General features: G+C 50.0%; 1 protein-coding gene across 2 annotated transcripts in view; it reads left to right on the top strand.

Moving 5' to 3' along the window:
• Window positions 1-3,165: 3,165 nt before the first annotated feature.
• Window positions 3,166-19,407, top strand: part of PANK4 (pantothenate kinase 4 (inactive)) — a 29,764-nt gene continuing 13,522 nt past the window's right edge. For both annotated transcript variants that reach the window (XM_044445417.1, XM_044445416.1), the window contains exons 1-10: window positions 3,166-3,308; window positions 10,724-10,806; window positions 11,043-11,251; window positions 11,914-12,097; window positions 13,049-13,141; window positions 14,020-14,173; window positions 14,571-14,752; window positions 15,796-15,877; window positions 16,663-16,763; window positions 18,722-18,877. In XM_044445417.1, coding sequence (XP_044301352.1) covers window positions 3,167-3,308; window positions 10,724-10,806; window positions 11,043-11,251; window positions 11,914-12,097; window positions 13,049-13,141; window positions 14,020-14,173; window positions 14,571-14,752; window positions 15,796-15,877; window positions 16,663-16,763; window positions 18,722-18,877 — 1,386 coding nt within the window. In that variant the 5' untranslated portion in view covers window position 3,166. The remainder of the gene's footprint in view (window positions 3,309-10,723; window positions 10,807-11,042; window positions 11,252-11,913; window positions 12,098-13,048; window positions 13,142-14,019; window positions 14,174-14,570; window positions 14,753-15,795; window positions 15,878-16,662; window positions 16,764-18,721; window positions 18,878-19,407) is intronic.

The following is a 19,407-nucleotide window of genomic DNA, read 5'->3' as shown; positions in this document are numbered from 1 at the left end:
CTGATGGTTCCACAGCCCACACCTCCTGATGACCTCTCCCAGCAGTTTCATGTAGATGTTGAATAGCAAGGGGGACAAAATGGACCCCTGCGGTACTCCATGGCAAAGTTGCCAAGGCGCAGAGCCATAGTTCCCCAGCACCACCTTCTGGAATCGGCCATTGAGATAGGAGCCGAACCACCGCAGAGGAGTGCCTCCAACTCCCAATCCCGCTAGTCTATCCAGAAGGGTACCATGGTCGATGGTATCGAAAGCCGCTGAGGTCCAGGAGGACCAACAGGGGCGCACTCCCCATCTCTCTCCCTGCACAGGTCATCATACAGGGCGACCAAGGCAGATTCAGTACCATACCTGGGTCTGAAGCTGGACTGAAATGGATCCAGATAATCAGTCTCATCCAAGAGAGTTTGGAGTTGTCCCGCCACCACCCGTTCCAACACCTTGCCCAGAAATGGGATGTTGGCCACCAGTCTATAATTGGCAGCCACCTCTGGATCCAGGGATGCCTTCTTTAGGACCGGCCTGACTACTGCCTCCTTTAGAGGAGCAGGCACCCGGCCGTCCCTCAGAGAGGCGTTAATGACCTCCAGGATTCAGGCGCCAATCGTGGCTTTGGTCAGTAGCCACGATGGGCAAGGGTCAAGTAAACAGGTGGTGGGACATACTTGTCCAAGCACCTTGTCCACATCATCAGGCCGCTATAACTGAAATGCATCCAATAATATCTGACCAGGAGACATTGGCACCTCCCCTAGAGGATCTGAATCACTAGTGGAGTCCAGCTCGTGACGAATCTGAGTGATTTTCTCCTTAAAGTGCTGGGCAAAGTCATCACAGCGAGCCATCGAGGGTGGTACAGAATCTTTCTTAGGGCCTGGATGTACCAGCCCCTGTACCACCCAAAAGAGCTCCGCTGGATGGCACTGTGAGGAGGCAATGGAAGTGGAGAAGAATTTCTTCTTTGCCGCCCTCACCACCACAGCATAGGCTCGATAATGAGCTCATAAGTGTTCAGTCAGATTCATCTCGAGATTTCCTCCACCTACGCTCTAGACGTCTGCCAACCCACTTCATCGCCCATAATTCAGGTGTATACCAAGGGGATGAACGGGCTCTGCCGGATGGGAGAGGACTCTTAGGAGCGACCGTGTCAATAGCTCTGGTCATTTCCCCATTCCACAGTTCAATCAGAGCATCAACAGGAGTGCCAGCTTTATCAACCAGAAACTCCCGCAGAGCTTTCAGGAATCCATCCGAATGCATCCGGCTCCGAGGGCGGGCGGACCAACACAATAGGGTCCGCACCCTTATGCAAAACATTTGTGAAACCACAGCCCAGGGAAAACAGCAGCAAGCTGCGACACTGCAGATAATTCTCTGCTAAGACTGCCTTGAAACATAAGCTGCTCTCCGAGTTTTCCTTTGCGCAGAGGTGCAGCACTGCTTCCCAAAGAAATCTCTGATGCCACTTGAGAAACAAGTGGGCATGACCCGCGATCTGAAGAAAAACTCTTGGGGTGCACAAGTATCAACCCCCACAGGGGGCAAAGGAGCAGTGAGCTGAGTCGCAGTGGGAAGCTTCTGGGATCAACTGGAAAAGAAAACCATACCATGGAGGGGGTTTGGGGCTTACAATATACTGGAAGAGGGGGTGGCTGGCTGGAAGGGGCTCTGACGTGAGCAGCGTCCCTGCCGAGGATACAAATAACTCCATTCTGGATTTCAAGCATGACAGAAGTCCATTCCAATGTGACCCCCTAGCATTAGGAAAGTTTTGACAACTCAGTGGGGCAGAAGGTCCGAAGCAGAGCTTGTCTTTCCTGAAATGCAGTGGACTAGAGGAAGTGGGTCTAGGTAAGACCCCAGAGAGGCTTTGTTTCATGGGATGTGCTAGGCAGGGCTCTGACGCAGAATACATCCTGCGATACAATTTGGCGGCACACAAACATTCACATAAACAAACAAACAAATAAATGGGCTGTTAGGAGAATCAAGAGCACCGATGCAAAGGCTGTCATTTTTTTTCCCAGATGTTGCTGGATTACAGCTCCCATCACTCCTGACCTCTGGCCATAGTGGCTAGGGCTGATGGCTTCTGGAGCCTGACAGTTTTACTAGAACTGTTTTAACATCCTTTGTTCAGTCCCGTTAAATGAACACAGGCAGCAGAAGTGGGAAAGAGGTCTTAGAGGTACTGCAGTAGTGGATTAAAAAAGAAGCGAGCTTCAAACTTTAGACTTTGGTCTGCTGTAGCAAAACAAGGGAGTTACACAGATCTCATTTTGCCCTCCCTCCAAAAAGGGCAAGGAAGAAGCGAATTTTCAGGCTGCGCTGTGCCGCCACCTCGTGGGCGCTGGCTGATTTGTAACTGAGAAGGGAGCCCTGCCAGGAAAAAGGTTGCACTCCTTAACAGCCGAGATCTGCAGCGAAAAGGTTGTAGCATAGTTCCACCTCCTAACAGACGAGAACTGCAACGAAGACATTGCAGCACATTTTCACCTTACAAGAAAGCTTCCGATTCCAGCGGGCCAGGTCCTCCTCTGGGGGACTCCATTCCCAACATCACCAGCTTTCTCTTTTCAAACGGACATGCTGTGGCAATCCAGCACCCTGGATTTTACTAGGCTGCTTTCTTCGTTCACACGAGGTTCCAGACACGGTTTCTGTGCTTCTGCAGCCCTCCAGAGATGCGCATCTCAGCATGCCTGTTCTACCCCTAGCAGGCTCGGGCACTTTGCAGCCCTGCAGGGTTTTCTGGGGTGTGCAGCTCCCACCATCCTGCACCGTTGCTGATGCTGGCTGATGGGATATGTAGTCCTAAAGCTAGGGAGGGCCGGAGGCCGCGCAATCTCCATGGCCCCGATTTGGCTGCAATCTGTTAATACTTACCCCACCGGGGTCCCCTGCTGGACGTGCTCGAAAGAACGTGCATTTTCGGCACGCGACCCTGCGCACCTTTCCCCTTCCCAGGAATAGCGCAGGAGCGGGGCGAGGGGGCGGAGCCTGTGGCGGCCGTGGGCGGTGCCACGCCCCCCTCCTGAAATGCATGCGGCGGCGCCGCCGCCCGGGTTTACCTCCTCCCTGGTATTAACACGCAAAACGTATGCGCATAAATTTGCATGCCTAATGAGGCCGGGCGCGCGGCGAGCGGGTCGATGCGTCCAAAATGGCGGAGCGGGGCGGGCGAGGCGGCGGCAGGAACAGCGGCGGGGGCGTCGTCAGCGGCAGCCTGGACAAGAGCATCACCCTCCCGCCGGACGAGATCTTCCGCAACCTGGAGAATGCCAAGCGCTTCGCCATCGACATCGGTGAGCGGGGCCCGGCGGCCGCCGGGGCGGACGCGCCTCTCTCCGTCTCCAGTCAGCGCCGCCGCCACACTCGCTCTGAGGCGGTGAGCGGAGGCGCCGCGCGGGGCACGCCGGGAGATGCAGTCCGCCGTCTCCTCGGCGCCCGTGGCCGCGGAGGGTGCCGCGGACGGCAAGTCCCGGCGTGCCGCGCGGCGAGCTCGGCGACGCGGTGCCCGACGGGAGGCGTAGTTCTCCCGCTCGTTCGCCCCTGCCGCCGGTACCGGCCGAAAGACTACAAAGTCCAGCGTGCTGTGCTGGCTGAGCTGCGTGGGGGGAGAGCGCTGGTATAAACAAGGGTCCTTTAGACACCCTCTCCTGGTTTTGACACCCGGGTCCTTCGGTGGGGGTGCCAGAGAAGGGCCCCCATGTCGGGGCGGGAGGGGGCCCCTGGAGTGACGGGTTGCCCGGGGCAGCCGTGGGGAGCCTGTTTGGGTGGGGGGTTGAGAGGGAGAGCCGGGGAAGGCTCCTGCAGGCCGGCTTGGATTCCTGGCAGGAGGGCTGAAAAATAATAAAATGTATGAGGGGTGATCTGTGAACGACAGGAAGCGGGGGGGGGGTGAGGTTGACCGCTTATGAATTGCCCAGGCTCAGATATGGGGGAGGGGGCGAGAGGGAGAAGACCCCCCGGCAGGCAATGGACACGCACATCAGCTCTCCAATAAATAAATAAATAAGTGGCCCCCATCCTCCTGGATCCAGGCCTGAGATTGCATCCCACACCCCGAAAAAGGTCATAGAATGCATGCAGCCACGTATGATTTGCATATCATGTATGTGTGCTAATTTATATGCCTGGATGCAAATTTCAAAAGGTATGAGTATAAATTAAATAGAAATGCATTGCATCATTGTTCGGGAGGGACTTGAGCATCCCTCTTCCAGTTTGCTGTTGGGGTGCTAAGTGGAGGGGCCAAAGGGCAGCCTTCAAACAGAGGATGGTCCTCCGTAAAAGAGAGCATTGCACTCCCAAGGCCACCACTGTGGGACTTCTCCACCTTGGGAGTGGAAGGTTGGATTGTTGCAGTGCAAATGGAATAGAACCGAGTTCTAACTTTTAGTAGAATAAATAACCCGATAAACATTCGTACAAACCTAGGCTGATTGCTCTACAAATGCATTTTGAAGTAATTGCACTTTGACCCTTTATATATGTGAAGTACTAGCAAGTATTATGATGTATTGCTTTATACCGTACTTTCAGTATTTTGCCCTCCTGTGCAGTCTGGTATTGCTATTAAGACAAGAAGTGTAAACAAAGCACTTCAAAACACCAGGCGCTCTACAAAGTAGCAAGATCCTTTGTTTGCAAGTAATCTGAGTAAAAATAAACTCACACCTTGCTATGATAAAGCTGAACTTGAGATGGTTTAGAAATAAACATACCAAGCACAAAACCTAAGAAGGCAAACAATTCGAAAACAAACACAGAAGTAAAACAATGAAAAAAGCCCAGTAAAATGTACAAATCACATTGGAACAGTGGAACTAAAACCTCATCAAGGCACAATGTTAAAAGCACCTGTACAGCCAGAACAGAGGGACCCACTTAAAAGACGGAGAATGTGGGCTGGGGTGGGAAACCTTTTGGAAGCTAAAGCGTGACGATTCCCATTAATTTCTCATTTAGCATTTGTCCAGTGCTTTCAGCATTCAAGGCTTTGCATACAGGATTATTATTATTGAGTCTTGCACGCAAGTCACTTCAAGCTCCGAAAGTGACCTGCTATTAAAATCATGTTTTTGCAGTGCTCAAAGCAGTTTGCAGATGGTACCTACCATAGGGCAGGGATATCTATGGCTGAGATAATTGGATGGTTTTCCACTGGGTACTGCCGGCCAAGTAACATACTGTGAGCTCTCATACTTCCCAGTGTGAGGTAACGGAAGACATGATGTTGGCTGATGGGCAGCCAACATAACTAGTCTGCCTTCTTCATGATTGCCGCCTACGTCTGTGTATCTCCAAGACCAGAGCTGGTCCAGAGACGTCCCTGTCGGCCTCTTACCAGCGTTGCTAAAAGAAAAGGCAGTTTCCATATTCTCCGTACATCTGTGTGCATCTGTGAATTTGGATAGGAATTAGCTGCACAACTTGTTTCAGGAAAATCATTTGTCGCAAGACATGAACGGAATTAAAATGAACTAGAACTCGCATGTCATCACGTGGCAGTTATGGCTGCAGAGAACTGTTGCTTAGCAAGCTGGAGAAAAGAGGCGTTCAGTGCCTTTCCTGCCCTCCTATTTTTATACCTCTAGTCCACCTTTTGTTTTTTGGAAGAATGCCCAATTGTGGCTCATCAGGGGCAGGTCAAGGCCAGAATCTCAATATCTTTTCCCCCCATGAGCCACTTGTGTTGCAGTGAGACAGGGCTGCTTTTCTCATTTCCTTCGCATTTGTCCGCGTTATAATTCCCTACATTTCAGGCCCGAGGGTCAGACACAGACGAAGTGTCCTTAAGAACTCAGCTTTGCATAGCAGACAGGAAAAATAACTCCCATGTGCTTGTTGAGAGGCTGAGGTGGGATTTCCTCCCTTTCACACCAAGGTGAGGCGTAACTCTTCCACGAGAGAGAGCGAAGGCTTATTACGGCATCGAGCAGAAATGTGGGTTAATGCTCGATTGTGCTCTCTTCACACTGGATCAGACTGGAATTAAAGCCAGGGGATTAGCTCTAAACCTCAGCCGCACACGCATCTTTCAGAGGACATCCAAAATAGTTTCTGAGGGGGAAGGCTTTAAGAGGGAGTTGTGTGAAGTTAAAACATGAAGCCATACTCCAGCAAAGTTCATGTTCACTGGTCTACAGTGTGAGGCCAGTGTCACAATGAATAGGAAAAGGTCATTTTTAAAAAAGCATTCTATTCAGTGTGCTGACACTTACACGGAGTACCCTATTGCCTGTCCCCACAAGGGCATTAAAAAAATCTTCCTGTGGCTAGCCCCTTTTTTCAACAGATGTAATAAGACTGTGCTTGGAGGCCAAAGTTGTCTTCCCTGATTCCATCCTTACAGAAATTTCCATGAAATCTGGGGAAAAGACATCCAGAAAACGTTTTTTGTACTCCCAAGTTTTTCAAAACAAGGCATTTCTAGTCATGCTTGGGATTGTTTTCTATTTGTCTTGATGTTTATTCTGCTCCATTTTGTGGCTCGCTTGTTCAAAGCCCTGTGCAATCCAGGAAGTAGCAAAGCGTGTTCTCTCAGCCTCAGGGGGGTGATGGTTGTAAGCGTGAAAACGTGAAAACGTCTATGAAAAGAACGATGATGGATTTGTGGGGATGAGAAAGAGGTGTGAGAAGTGGTGTTTGAGTAAGCAGATGTTTCTTGTGTTCACACATGCCGTGCAACCTTGACCTTGGAATGGCAGGCACATTAAAAACCTAGCACCTGACCTTGAGGGGAAAAAAATACGTGACAGCTGTCAAAACTGCCAAGCTACCTGTTTGCTACAGGTGTTGCATTTTGTGCTTGCTCAAATGCACGCTTAAAAAGATTGCTGTGTTTTGCCGCGGTGTTGCTTACCATGTTAACAACAGTGCCACTCAAAAGCATGATCCCAAAGGAAGTCCTACAGGTTTTATGCAAAACTGGAGGAATAGTTTATGCCCGCAGGGGACTTCTGCTAGGAATAAGGCTGATCAGTGGATCAAAATTAAACCCATCAGCTCTGCCGGATCTCAGCAAGAAACTTGGGTGGTGCCCCATGCGATTGGCAGCTTCCCATGTTCCCTGACGGTTTTTTCTTGTGTCAAGCCAAATATACCTCCAGAAGAAGGATAACTTACACTGTTCCATTCCTTGCAGAGGCAGCTGATAGTGAGAGGGTAGTCTGATACTTGGCTTGGCATTTTCCCGTTAACGGGAAATATGGAACTGATCTTCAGCATATTTTTCTCTATAACCTGTCCTCTTTATAGCCATGGACACAAGACCCAAGATGTCTGTTGACTTAAACTTGCCTTATTTATACTGGTGGTGGTGGTGGGGGGAGTCTGTAGATTGCGGCTGAAACAAACCATTTAGACATGTGCTATTCCGTACTTTCTACTGCTATTAAAGACAAGTGCTGCTGCTAATAATAATTGGGATTTTAATAGATATTTGCATCAAGTCAGGCTACAAAAGATGCTGCATAAAGAAGGAAGCTTATGATCCTCTTAACAGGCTAAGTTTAAAACGAGCAACCTTCCATCAGGCCGGAGAGCAGCATGTCCTTCTCCACCAAATTGTTGTTTTCTTCTGGTCACATGAAAGGCAAAGGGCATGAAAGCCCTGGAGACCTACAGCGGGTTTCGGTTCACAAACAGCTGACTTGCCTTCCTGGAATTATTGTTTTAAAGGGCGAGATCTGGGGCATTTTAGAGTGTTTGCAGCAATTGGAGGCAAAAGAAGGGGAGGGCAGAGGTTGAGGTGACTGGATGGGGTCACTGGAGAGGTGGATGTGGGGTTGGGTGGACTCCGAGGGATGGTGGGGGACAGGAGAGCCTGGAGGAAGGTTGTCCATGGGGTCGCAAAGAGCCGGGCACAGCTTTGCTACAGAACAGCGGCAGCATAGGTTCTCGGAAGACCTTTTAAATCACCAGCGTCGGTAGAGCTGATTCCTGACTGGGAAGCTGGGAGATGAGTGGGTTCCATTGCAGATGAGAGCAGTATACCGGAATTCCAGATTTTGTGGATAAATAAGTGGAGTCTGTTCACTGGAGCCAGGGGTCAGACTAGATGGCCCGGGAAGCCTCTTCTGACTCGCTCTGTTTCTATGTTTCTATCCCCACCATACTTAGCTACCCACACAACCTATGAAAGATGAAGAATGGAAGGAACCATTCCTGTTGCCTCCCGCCTGTTGCCTAGGAGTAATTCTTAATTTCTAGGTGTCTGTATGTGGTATTCATTGTCGATCTTGGTGGTATATCAAAATTGCCAATAGAGATTCGGCTCCACCGGAGGTCTTTGGCTTCCTTAAAGAACAAGTTTCTTGCATCAGAAGCTTTCACAGCTTAAGAAGTTGCTGGATTTGAGGCGGCCAGTCCTGGGTCCAGAAAGCTTAGACCACATCAAGTCTTCAAGTTATGCTTTACATTCTCTGCGGTTAACATCGGGGGCGGGGGCATGTTTAAATACAGACTGGGGAAGGGGCCCGATTCAAGCCACGCTGTGGTCCAGGGAACAACCCCACCCTCTCCAGTGCACCGTGACCCAGGAGGGGAGCCAGCAGTGGTATAAGTAGCGGCTCTCCTCCTGGGCGAAGCAGCTGCTTCAGGGGTTGGAAAGGGTCAAACCCATTTATGCTTTTGCTGCCGCAGCAAACGGTTGCTGCTTTAAGAACAGGACACTTTTTGGCTGATCCAAGTAAGTTGTTTTGCTGACTTGGATGTCGCTCAGACTGGCTGCAGAACTTGGATATGGCTTGCGCAGCCACTGTTTGCGTTTGGATTGAGGTCTTGGGGGGCTTCCAGATTGGGCTTTTATTGTGCTTTTACACGTCTCTCATTAAAACCGCCAAAGCACCCACAAGCCCTCCCCGCATTCCCCTCTGCTCCTATCGTTTTCCTATCACAGGAGATTTGTGAAATAGCAGCTTTGGTGCAGGACTAAGAGCACCTGGGACCTTTTACTCAGAATGAAAGGGTAAAGCAAGGGCTAGTTCACACAGTCAGCAAACACAAGCGACACTTTTGCTGTACTGAACTTTGTCATCTTCTTTGCATGTGTGTGTGAGAGAGAGAGAATATTTGCTGGTGGAAAAGCTTCCCCCGTGTTCCTCAACCTACATCAACTTCCTGCCATGCTGGTGTGTGTAAGAACACCACACACACTTGGGGAAATGTGCCACATGCGCATGTTTCTTTATGTTTTTATTTTTTTGAACACTCACTACATGAGCCTTGGCTGTTTTTACCATCGTAACACAGTGCTCTTCTCTGTGGAATCCTAGAAGAGCCCAAGCATGCGACTCTTTCTTTCTGATCTTGGAGGATCATCCTATGAACGATGCCTCCCCTGTTGTGCTTTAATAAATACACTTTTAAAACTTGCATAAGTAGTTCGCATGAAGCAGGAGAGTGCTAATTTCCTGCCTTGCTCTCCTTTCCTAAGGAAGTGTGCAACTGGGGTTGGGAGAGGAAATCCATTTAGCGTTTTCCACAGTTTTCTTGAGTTGGGTCACGACCAAAGGAAATGTCTGGCCAGGTTGGGCAATGCCAAAATCTGTGACAACTAGCAAAGACCTTTGCCATTGAGAGGGTGACTTTGACCTGAAAATGGCAGATATTTTCACGTGGCCATTGCCCTCCCTCTAAAGTCCTGCCTAACCACTTCACTGAATCACTGAATTGAGCCTCGAGGCACCATCCAGCCAGAGGTAAGCCCATCAGAGCCTTTCCTGGCTAAAGCAAAGCCAGTACTATATCTGGAGTTCTTCCCCATCCCCTTCTCAAGCTCAGATCGAAAACACCTGCCAGTTAGTTCAAACTATGCTCCAGTGAAACAAGCCAGGATGAGATGCGGAGGCATTGATGGGTGTTGCTCATCTCCTCTTCTGGAATGGGGGAGACCTGGCATACTCAAGCATATTTCAGTCCCAGGCATGCGCTCAGCTTTGGCTGGATTGTGCTCTTGTTCTTCCTTGCCTTTTTTAGGGGAGAGGGCGCTGTTCTATTTGAGGGAAGGGATTTTTTTAAGTGGGGGAGTGAAGGACTGCATTCAGTTGGAGTAATTTCTGGGAGCAGCCAATATGCCATTGGAGAGTGGGTACACAGACCTCCTCTTTTCTCAGTTCCTCCCTGCTCAGCCCAAAAGCCATTATCACAAGAGGTCCTCTTGCCCAGACCATTATCGCAAGATAATGCCAAGGGATGCATGAAATTAGGCCAAGAGCCATCGGTTTAGCACCCTTCCTTTGCCCATGCAGAACGACTCTTGCATTTGTATTTACATCCTGTACGCTTTGCCCTTAAAAAGAAGTAGATTGATAATTAATCTTGGGCACATTCCCTGCCTCCTCAAAGAAATCAGCATATTAAAAATGTAGGTGCCAACAGGTTTGAGGCCCTGTTTTCAAGCCCCGCTGGAGGTGCTCACCGGCTCCGTGTTGAGGTCTCCTTCAAGACACTCGTACAGCGCAACCAGAAAGACCCGTGAAACTGAGTCACCATATACAGTTGGGAAATTGGTAATAGAAGGCTTCCTTAACCAATGCAGTCTTCAAGCATTGCTTTTTTACTGATTTTTGGATAAGCCTTCCCAAGCATCTGCTCATGGCTCACTGCTGAAGACTCCAGTTTGGACCAGCTTTAAAAGGTCGTTGCCGTGTTCGTAAAGACACATCCAAGTGTCTATCTCATACCTCAACTTTTATATCTTATGTTTTGACAGGTGGATCTTTGGCTAAGTTGGCTTATTATTCAACAGTACAACATAAAGTAGCCAGGGTGCGATCTTTTGATCAGTCAGGAAAGGTAAGATGCGAATGCTTCTGCGTTTTATCCATTTTTCTAAAGAAATAAACTCAAAGCGACTATGAGTGTTTGGGTGTCACCGCAGTTTTATGCAATTCCATGGTGCTAATTTGTTGCAAAGAAGCCATCTCTGCAGTGGCTTTTTTCCTCAGGAGGAGGCGTGGCAAGAAAAGTTAAAGGGAAAACGAGACAACCTTGGAAGGTTGTTTGCATCTTTTTTGTTTTTGTTCCCAAAGGACATAGAACATGAATCGCCGTATGAAATCACAGTTCAGGAGGAAATAACAGCTCGGCTGCATTTCATTAAGTTTGAAAATGCCTATATTGAAACCTGCCTGGATTTCATCAAAGACCATCTCGTCAACACAGAAACGAAAGTGATCAAAGCCACGGGAGGTGGTGCATACAAATTCAAAGATCTTATTGAGAAGAAACTGGGATTAAAGTAAGTGGAAACGCAAAGGAACGCCTTGTATGGAGAATTACTAAACTTGATGGCCCATGCTTTGATCACTTGGCAACAATGCCAGTCTTGCCATGAAGCAAAGTCAAAATGCTCCTTCAGAAGGCAGATTCCAGATGGACATGGCATCTATTTATGTCCTTCCAACTTTCCCCTCTGTGTTCTATTCATAAATATAATCGATTTACTGTAAGATGATTGTTATTATAGGGCTAGGGCAGTGGAGGCAAACCTATGGCACGTGTGCCACAGCGGGCACACACAGCCCTCTCTGTCGGCACGCAAGCCAAGTCACCCCAGCATCTCTCCAGCAGCCGAGCATCGGATACCAGCACACATAAAGGCCATGCGCAGGCTTGGAAAGGAGTAGCGGCACCAGGCGATGACGTCACGAGCCGCGACTCATTCGCCGTGACTCATCCGAGCCTTTGCATGGCTGGTCAGTGCGCTGCCAAGGTCTTGGACTGGCTGTTTTCAGATTTTATTGTAGTGTTGGCACTTTGCGATAAATAAGTGGGTTTTGGGTTGCAGTTTGGGCACTCGGTCTCTCAAAGGTTCGCCATCAGTGGGCTAGGGTAATGTGCATAACAACGTGTTCCGCAAAAACTTCAGTTAATGCTTTAATTTTCTTTTCTTCCTTTTAGGTTAGATAAAGAAGATGTCATGACCTGTCTAATTAAGGGGTGTAACTTTGTGCTGAAGAACATCCCCCATGAAGCATTTGCATACCTGAAGGATGCAGACCCAGAGTTCCGGTTCCAGATGAATCATCCACATATTTTCCCTTATTTGCTGGTCAATATTGGTTCTGGAGTTTCTATAGTGAAGGTGTGTAAAAACTGGGCCAGAGCTGAACTGATGTTCACTCTGCAGGCATTAAAAATGGAAGTCAAACTGGTCAAGGGAAAGTTGGTGATTTGACCCTGGCAAATGGATGTCCACCCAAATGACACGTGCAGTATAAAAGATGAGACTTTGCTTCCTTCCATCTCTGCTGCCCCTCTCTTAAATTAAAGCTCTTCCTGTTGCTTCACAACATAAATATAGATGTTGTGAAGAATCTATGAGGATGCCACTGCAGGAATCAGGAAAGCAAATGTAAAACCAAACCTAGATTTCCCCGCTTCCTGAATGTCTATTCTGCTCATTTAATTTATTTTGGAGATCTGGTCCCCACCTTTTAACGATCAGATTCTGAAAGTTGTGTTGTAATAATACACAACACAGCCCCCCAAAATTCTTACCCGCCCCATTTCACGCACTCCAGCAGCCCTTAATTCTCAGGCTGATGCATGAGGCCAGACCATGATTTTCTTGGTTTCTGCAGCATCGGTGTAACTGGCAGCTGGGGTTGTGCTTTCGCTGATGGGATAGGGAGTCAGAAAACTTCTTATCTGGCTGACAGATGTGTCAGGTTGGTCTTTCGTGTCCATGATCTTCCTGAGATGCTGAAGGTGCTACTTTCCGGTAGCCCTTCATCTGATGACTTGTCAGTGTGTGCTTCTTTCCCCAGGCAACAGGAATTTGAAACCAAACACGTTTACACTTGGCCTGCCCGGAATCCTTGTAATACAGAAAAAGTACAATTTCAGGAAGAAAACTTAGCATTCCCCTTAAAAACAGCTGAGTGTTTTTCTGATGTCTGTCCATGACCCACCCTCTCTGGTACATAGCAGAAAAAGAATAAGGCCAAATACACATATATGGAAATAAGGATATGCTTGTGTAAATATCTCAGCAGTTACCTGTGCATGATAACTTGATCCTTGCATTGGATAGGTGGAAACGGAAGATAAGTTTGAGTGGATTGGCGGAAGTTCGATTGGAGGCGGAACTTTCTGGGGTCTTGGAGCGTTGCTTACCAAAACAAAGGTAATACTCACAAGTACAGTTTTCTGTGTCGTGGGCATGTTGCTAGTCATTGCTGTAACTTAGAGGAGAAGCAGAATGACACCCCTCCCAAAATAAAACTCTCTGTTTGCTGCTTTATTTCCTGGCCAAAGGCCAAGTTTTCATTGGAAGTGGTCTGTTTGGATTGGGTCTGTGTTACTTTCAGGTGGAGGTCCCCCATGGTAGGTTGAGTATATAATATAAAAATAGATTCTGTTAGTCAGCTAGCTGTCTGATAGCAACATTTCTCTGGAAGATGTGCAAAGCAAAGCCAAATTCTAAAAGAAAAATCATCCTGTTATTATTTCCTTAGAACAGAGATAAGATGGCTATTTTAAAAGCAAAGATTTGGATATTAAACATTGCAGTCAAGAGTCCAGTTCAGTGAAAGGGATCATTTCTCACAGAACTACCATTGCTAAAATTGCGGCAAAATACAGAGAGTAAAACTAAAAGGCCTGGTAAATTTTTTAAAAAGGTATTTTGTTGGACATTAAAGCACCAAACCAGACCTTCTGAGGGGGTGGGCCGTACTGAAGTAACCCTACTGAAATTATATATGTTGCAAATTAATTGAAAGTCAGAGCAATGGGCTGCTTCTATTCTGCTGTTCCCTCCGACATGCCAGCTTTCTACCATAAAACAGCTTTGCTTTAATTCTGGATGGAAACTCGTTCAGCCGTGTGAGCGCTCACCCAGCATGCTACAGTCCAGACACAGGCGGGCCTCTCTGGGGTCAATCCAGGCCAGCAGGAAGTGCAAAACAACAGGTGCTGGTACGAATGCCCACTCTGTCAAGAGGTGCGCGTGTGACACATCCTCTTGTGGGTGGGGTGGGGGTTGTTCTGCTTTTGTTCTAGAAATTTGACGAGTTGCTGCAGCTTGCCTCGAAAGGACAACACACGAACGTGGACATGCTGGTGAAAGACGTGTACGGTGGGGCCTACCAGACTCTTGGTCTAAGTGGCAACCTGATAGCCAGCAGTTTTGGGAAATCAGCAACGGCAGATAAAGGTACCGCCTGGTTTTCCTAGTGTGTGTTTTGGCTGTCTTGCTTCACACAAGAGTGGAAACATAGAAACAGAGCGAGTCAGAAGGGGTCTCCCGGGCCATCTAGTCTGACCCCCGGCTCCAGCCGGCTCCGCTCACGACATGGCCGCCATGTGCATGTCCAGCCGATCCTTGAACACCCTCACCAATAGGTAGCCCTCGGGGTGGTTCTGGATGTGGGGTGAATAGCCATAACCAAAGCTGGCCCCAGCATTGCTGGTGGAGTCAGCCTGAATCTATTCCAGCAAAAGCTCTCAGTCCTCTTTGGGTTTAGGCCAGGCTTTTTTCATTCACAGGCAGCCCGATAGCTCTCTCTGTCCCTCTCATCACTCTGCCTCCTCCCCCTCTCTTTGTTTTCTAGAATTTTCCAAAGAAGACATGACAAAAAGCTTGTTGCACATGATCAGCAATGACATAGGGCAGCTGGCTTGTCTCTATGCCAAACTCCACAACCTGAACAAAATATATTTTGGGGGTTTCTTCATTCGAGGACATCCTGTTACCATGCGCACAATCACTTACAGTATTAACTTCTTCTCCAAGGTAGTAAAAACTTGAGTATTTTAAGAATCTTAGAGTGGGTGAAAGAATGCAGGGATGAAGAGACAGCTTGAGCATCCAGGGGCTTAACTGAGAGGATATGTGATCCCAGGCAGGGGATCCTGATAGATCCAGAGCTTTTCACATGACTTCAGTAACACCTCCTTTCAAACTCGGCGGAGCTTTCATCTGGTCCTCTCACATAAATTCATGATGCAGATTGGAGCCAGGCTGGTAGATGTTGGCTGTCCGAGGGCAGAGCAATTCCCATCAGCTGGCTGGGTGGGAAGAAGTACCGAGGGAGGGAAGGGAATGGCAGAAGAGCAAGGCAAAGGCGGGGAGGGGGGGAGCTGAGCCACTGCCCCTCATGCAGCTCCTGCTGATAGAAAAAGGGTTTCCCATCCTTGGTGAAGAGAGCATTTTAAAAAAACACGCTGTGGCAAGCAGTCATGCAACATGACCCGAATTGGATAACCCTGTGACTAAATGGAATCGCTGCTGGACTTCCAAGTCCCCCAAGTCTCGGGATCTCCGACTCTTGTCCTAAGAGTTCCCAAGTCAAGGGGATGCTTAAGCCAGCGTGCAGCCATCCATTTATGCCCTCCCAATATTTGTGCTCCGCTTGTGTAACTCTCCAATCTGTTGAAGGAAGAGTTCAGCTGAACGGGATTAATACTGTGGCTGGATCTTTCTGTGGTGCTGGAACCCAGAGAGGGCAAAATGCAGTAGTGGGGAAATATTTGCCCTTCCCAGGCAAAAATGACTCATCCAGGATTGTGGGGGGGGGGGAACCGGGGTCTTTTTCACTGGCTCTACAACAGATGTTTTCTGCTTTTGCACTGGAAGTAAGCCTGAGCTACTGAAAGCCCATTTCCGGCACCTGTGCTTGCAGCTACACTGAGTTCATCTCAGGGAATTTCCATGGGATGCCAGAATTACAAATGTTTTCTTTGCTCGCCCTTTAGAATTGTAAATCTAGTCATGCGGGAAGAGGTGTTAGCCCTCAGGGGCCATCCAAACACCTCTATTGTTTCATACTGTGGCAGGGGGAAGTCCAGGCCTTGTTCCTGAGACACGAAGGCTACCTGGGGGCCATCGGGGCATTTCTGAAAGGCGCTGAACAAGACAGTAAGTGCGGCCGTCCCTGCGTCCTGTAACTACCGTGTTCCGAAACGTGCAGGCATCAGAAGAGTTAAGCTACCTGCTCTCATGTACCCTGACATGGTTGGATCTCAGGGCAAAAAGATTCGGTCAGCTCTTCAGCTGATGTGTTTGTGCCACAGGCCTCTGCTCTCACCCCTGCACAGCAAGAGGCAGGGGAGAAGCTGGGCCTCCCACAGGGAGCTCTTCCTTAGCCAGGCCCAGCTGTGAGCAGGGGAGTCTGCCCACGGAGCACAGACATGCCTTCTTGTCCGTCTCCCCATGAGAAGCCTCTCCTTCCCTGCAAGCCCCACACACAGAAGGGACGTGTGATCCACGCCTGTCCCTTCTTCTGGAGAGTGGCTGCTGGGATTCCCCTTCTCTCCCCTCTCCACCCCCATCGGATTAACTGTCCTCGTGATGGCTCGCTGCACAACCCCTCAAACAGTTGCATAAGCGTGAAGCAACAATATTTAGCATCCCGGAGGACCAGGCAGCCAACCGGAGCCTCCAGAAGCGATCCCACCTCGCCCGCATGGAAGCCAGCGCCGATCTTCTGCACCTTTGACTACGCTTGGCGCGGGTGTCTGTTTCGCTTGCCCTGGTCGACGGAAGATTGCAGCTGTCCCATGTCGACAAGCTGTGGCTGAGCCAGTTCTTAACTCTGAAACGTCTGGCTTTCCCCCTTTCACATGTGCCTGGCATATGAACCTCAGATCCCTTCCTGTATATATTCCTGCTTTCACGTGACGCCTCTTCTGCTCTCTCCCTAGATCCAAACCTATACAGCTGGGGAGAGAACTATGCCGGCAGTTCGGGGCTGATGAGCACCTCGCCTGACATCTGCCCCATGCAGCGGGAGCGGAGTGGCACGGTGAGTCTCCCCCGGGTGGGGCTGCTTCGTTCCGGACCCACTGGCCTGCACACGGAGCCCCCCCTGTTTGCAGTCCCAGACGCGGTGTCCTTTGCAGGACGAGGTTCACAAGCTGGCCTCGCTTCAGGCAACGCTTCCCTGGCAAAGGGAGTGGCTCCTGTGCGGAGCCTGGGCTTTCCGGCTCTCGGTCCTCTGTGAGCCGCACGTGGCCACGGGCTGCACGTGTACCCCAGAAGGCGTTTTGCACCCCATGGCTGCCCGCAGAGCCCGCACTGCAGTGGTGCGGTCGGATTCGCCTCGACCGTTCCGGGAGCGAGATGATCAGGGAGCACGTGCTGGTTTCCCAGCAGAGTCGTTCTGCCACCTCTGCCCTGGTTTCCTGCTCGCAAATCTTGGAATCGCACAGTTGGAAGGGGCCGTGTAGGCCGTCCCTGGCAGGAAATGAGGCAGACATTCCCTGCAGGCCCGGTTTCTGGCAAAGCATTGTTTCTGGAGAGACACGAAGGGCACACGAACTGCCTGCCCTGTTGTTCTGTGGAAGTGTGCACTCCCACAGCCGTCTGGCGCCTGGCGAAGCTCAGTCCTGTCCAGAAAGACGGCGAGTAGACGACTAGCCACTGTTTTCCAGATAGAGCTGCTGTGATTGCAGCTGCGTGGCCGAGACTTGTGGCTGAAGAGGGAGGGAGGTGCGGTCCCTGGAGCAGGCCAGAGGGCCTCCGTGACCCTCCCACCCGAGGTTGCCACCCCAGTTGTGGTCACCTCCCCACCCATGAGCACCCCCCCCCCAGATTTGCACACTACCCCTGTGTGAGTGTGTGTAGACAGCAGTTTAACACCTGTTGTGTAAAATGCCTCTCCCTGCCAGAGCCTTAGGCCCGGCTCTCGATCTGCATCGACCCTCTTTGACGCCTCGTTGCTTGTCTTGGACCTTTCGGGTGATCAGGCACCTGCTGGGAAGCTTTGGGTTCAGAGGGAAGCAATGCAGTCAGCCAGTTCTCATGAGACGAGGGCAGTCAACAAGCCCCCGGTGGCTTCCAAAGCACCCCTGCTTATTCCAGCTTCTGTTCCTATTTACCCAGTGGCTGGGGAGCATGGATGAGAGGGTGCTTCTGGGCCCCTGCAATCCACAGGCAGTGGCTGGCCAGCCTGTGAGCAGAATGCTGGGACTCGATGGCCTGGCGGTCTGACGCAACAGGTCTGTTCGCACGTCTTTATCCTCCCTGGGTGTGGATTGTTGCGACACGCAAACTTGGTGAGGGTGGGCAGATGGAGCAGCTCGCAGCCCACCAGGTAGCCGTGTCGCAACAAGCCCTGCCCGGAGAAGGGAATCCGATAAACAATCCAGCATGCCTGGCTTGCACAGGGGTGGTAAGCAAGCTGTAGCAGCTTGCTGGCCGCCTCGCTGTCGAGGGAACCCCTCCTGTTCGAAAGCTCCCTCTGGGTCGGTTGGTCTGCAGTGAGCCCTGGCAAAAGCCGCCCCTCGGCGCTGCTCCTCTGTGGCAGAGCACAGACTTTTCACGCATGGTTTCCTGGGTTCACACTCTGGGAAAGGCCCCATTCTGAAACTCTGGAGAGCAGCCCCTAGCCTGTGCAGAACAGCCTTCTCCAGCCAGGTGCTCTCCAGGTGAGTTGGATTACAACTCCCATCAACCTTAGCATAAGCAGTTCTCAGAGCTTAGGGGAGCTGTAGTCCAAAATATTTGGAGGCATCAGACTGGAGAAAACCGCTGTAGACCATACCGCTGGTCTTATTAGTAGCTGGCTTTTTGCAACACTTAAATATGTTTGCTCACGTTTATTGGAATCTGAGGTACATGGATCTGTGTTAGGATCTGCAAGTGTGTCTAACGCACAGCTCCCTTCCCAAGTTGTCCCAGGGCCAAGCACACATGACCACACAAGTCCCCCCTCTGGTCTGTTCCTCCTGCATTTCTCACCATCGTCCCCTCCCTTCCCAGTTTGACCTGTTGGAAATGGATCGGCTGGAGCGAACCCTCGTGAACCTTCCTTTGCTGAAGGATCCATCCACTTACATCCCGGACACCGTTGACCTCACTGACGACGCCATGGCCAGGAAGTACTGGCTTTCGTGCTTCGAGGAGGCCTTGGATGGGGTAAGAACTTCCTCTGAAGGGTCGTGGGGGAAAGGCAGCCAGTTGGCCGTCCTCGTTTTTGTTCTGAAGGGACCAAGGCCTCCCTGCCTAACTTGTGGAGTTCACAGCAGCAAGCCTCCCCTTCTGGATGCTCCTTCACGCTTCAGCTTGCGGAAGACGTACAGGTTTCGGAAGGGGCCAGGTTGTCCACTCTGGGGGACAAGATGCTCGGGAAGAAAGACATCCAGCAGGAGATCTCCTTGAGTGATACTGCCTTGTTTCTTTCAGTGTTACCCACCTGAACTGGCAACAATGCTCTGGGTTTCCAGACATAATTCTTTCCTCCCCCTACTTGCAGATTTATTTATTTATTTAAAACATTTCTATGCTGCCCCCATCGCAACAAAGCCTCAGAGCAGCTCACAAAGAATACATAAAAACATACATAAATAATAATAACAATTTAAAAGAAAAAAAACAACAACATTTAAAGACCCCCGGTGCATTCTCGGCTAAAAATTTTAAAATCCTAATTAATACAATAATTTAGC

This window comes from Varanus komodoensis, unplaced genomic scaffold (genome assembly GCF_004798865.1).
Source record: "Varanus komodoensis strain SLA01 unplaced genomic scaffold, ASM479886v1 scaffold48, whole genome shotgun sequence".
NCBI lineage: Eukaryota > Metazoa > Chordata > Lepidosauria > Squamata > Varanidae > Varanus > Varanus komodoensis.
Note: the sequence above shows the minus strand (reverse complement) of the source record. Positions and strands in the feature narration are given on the sequence as shown.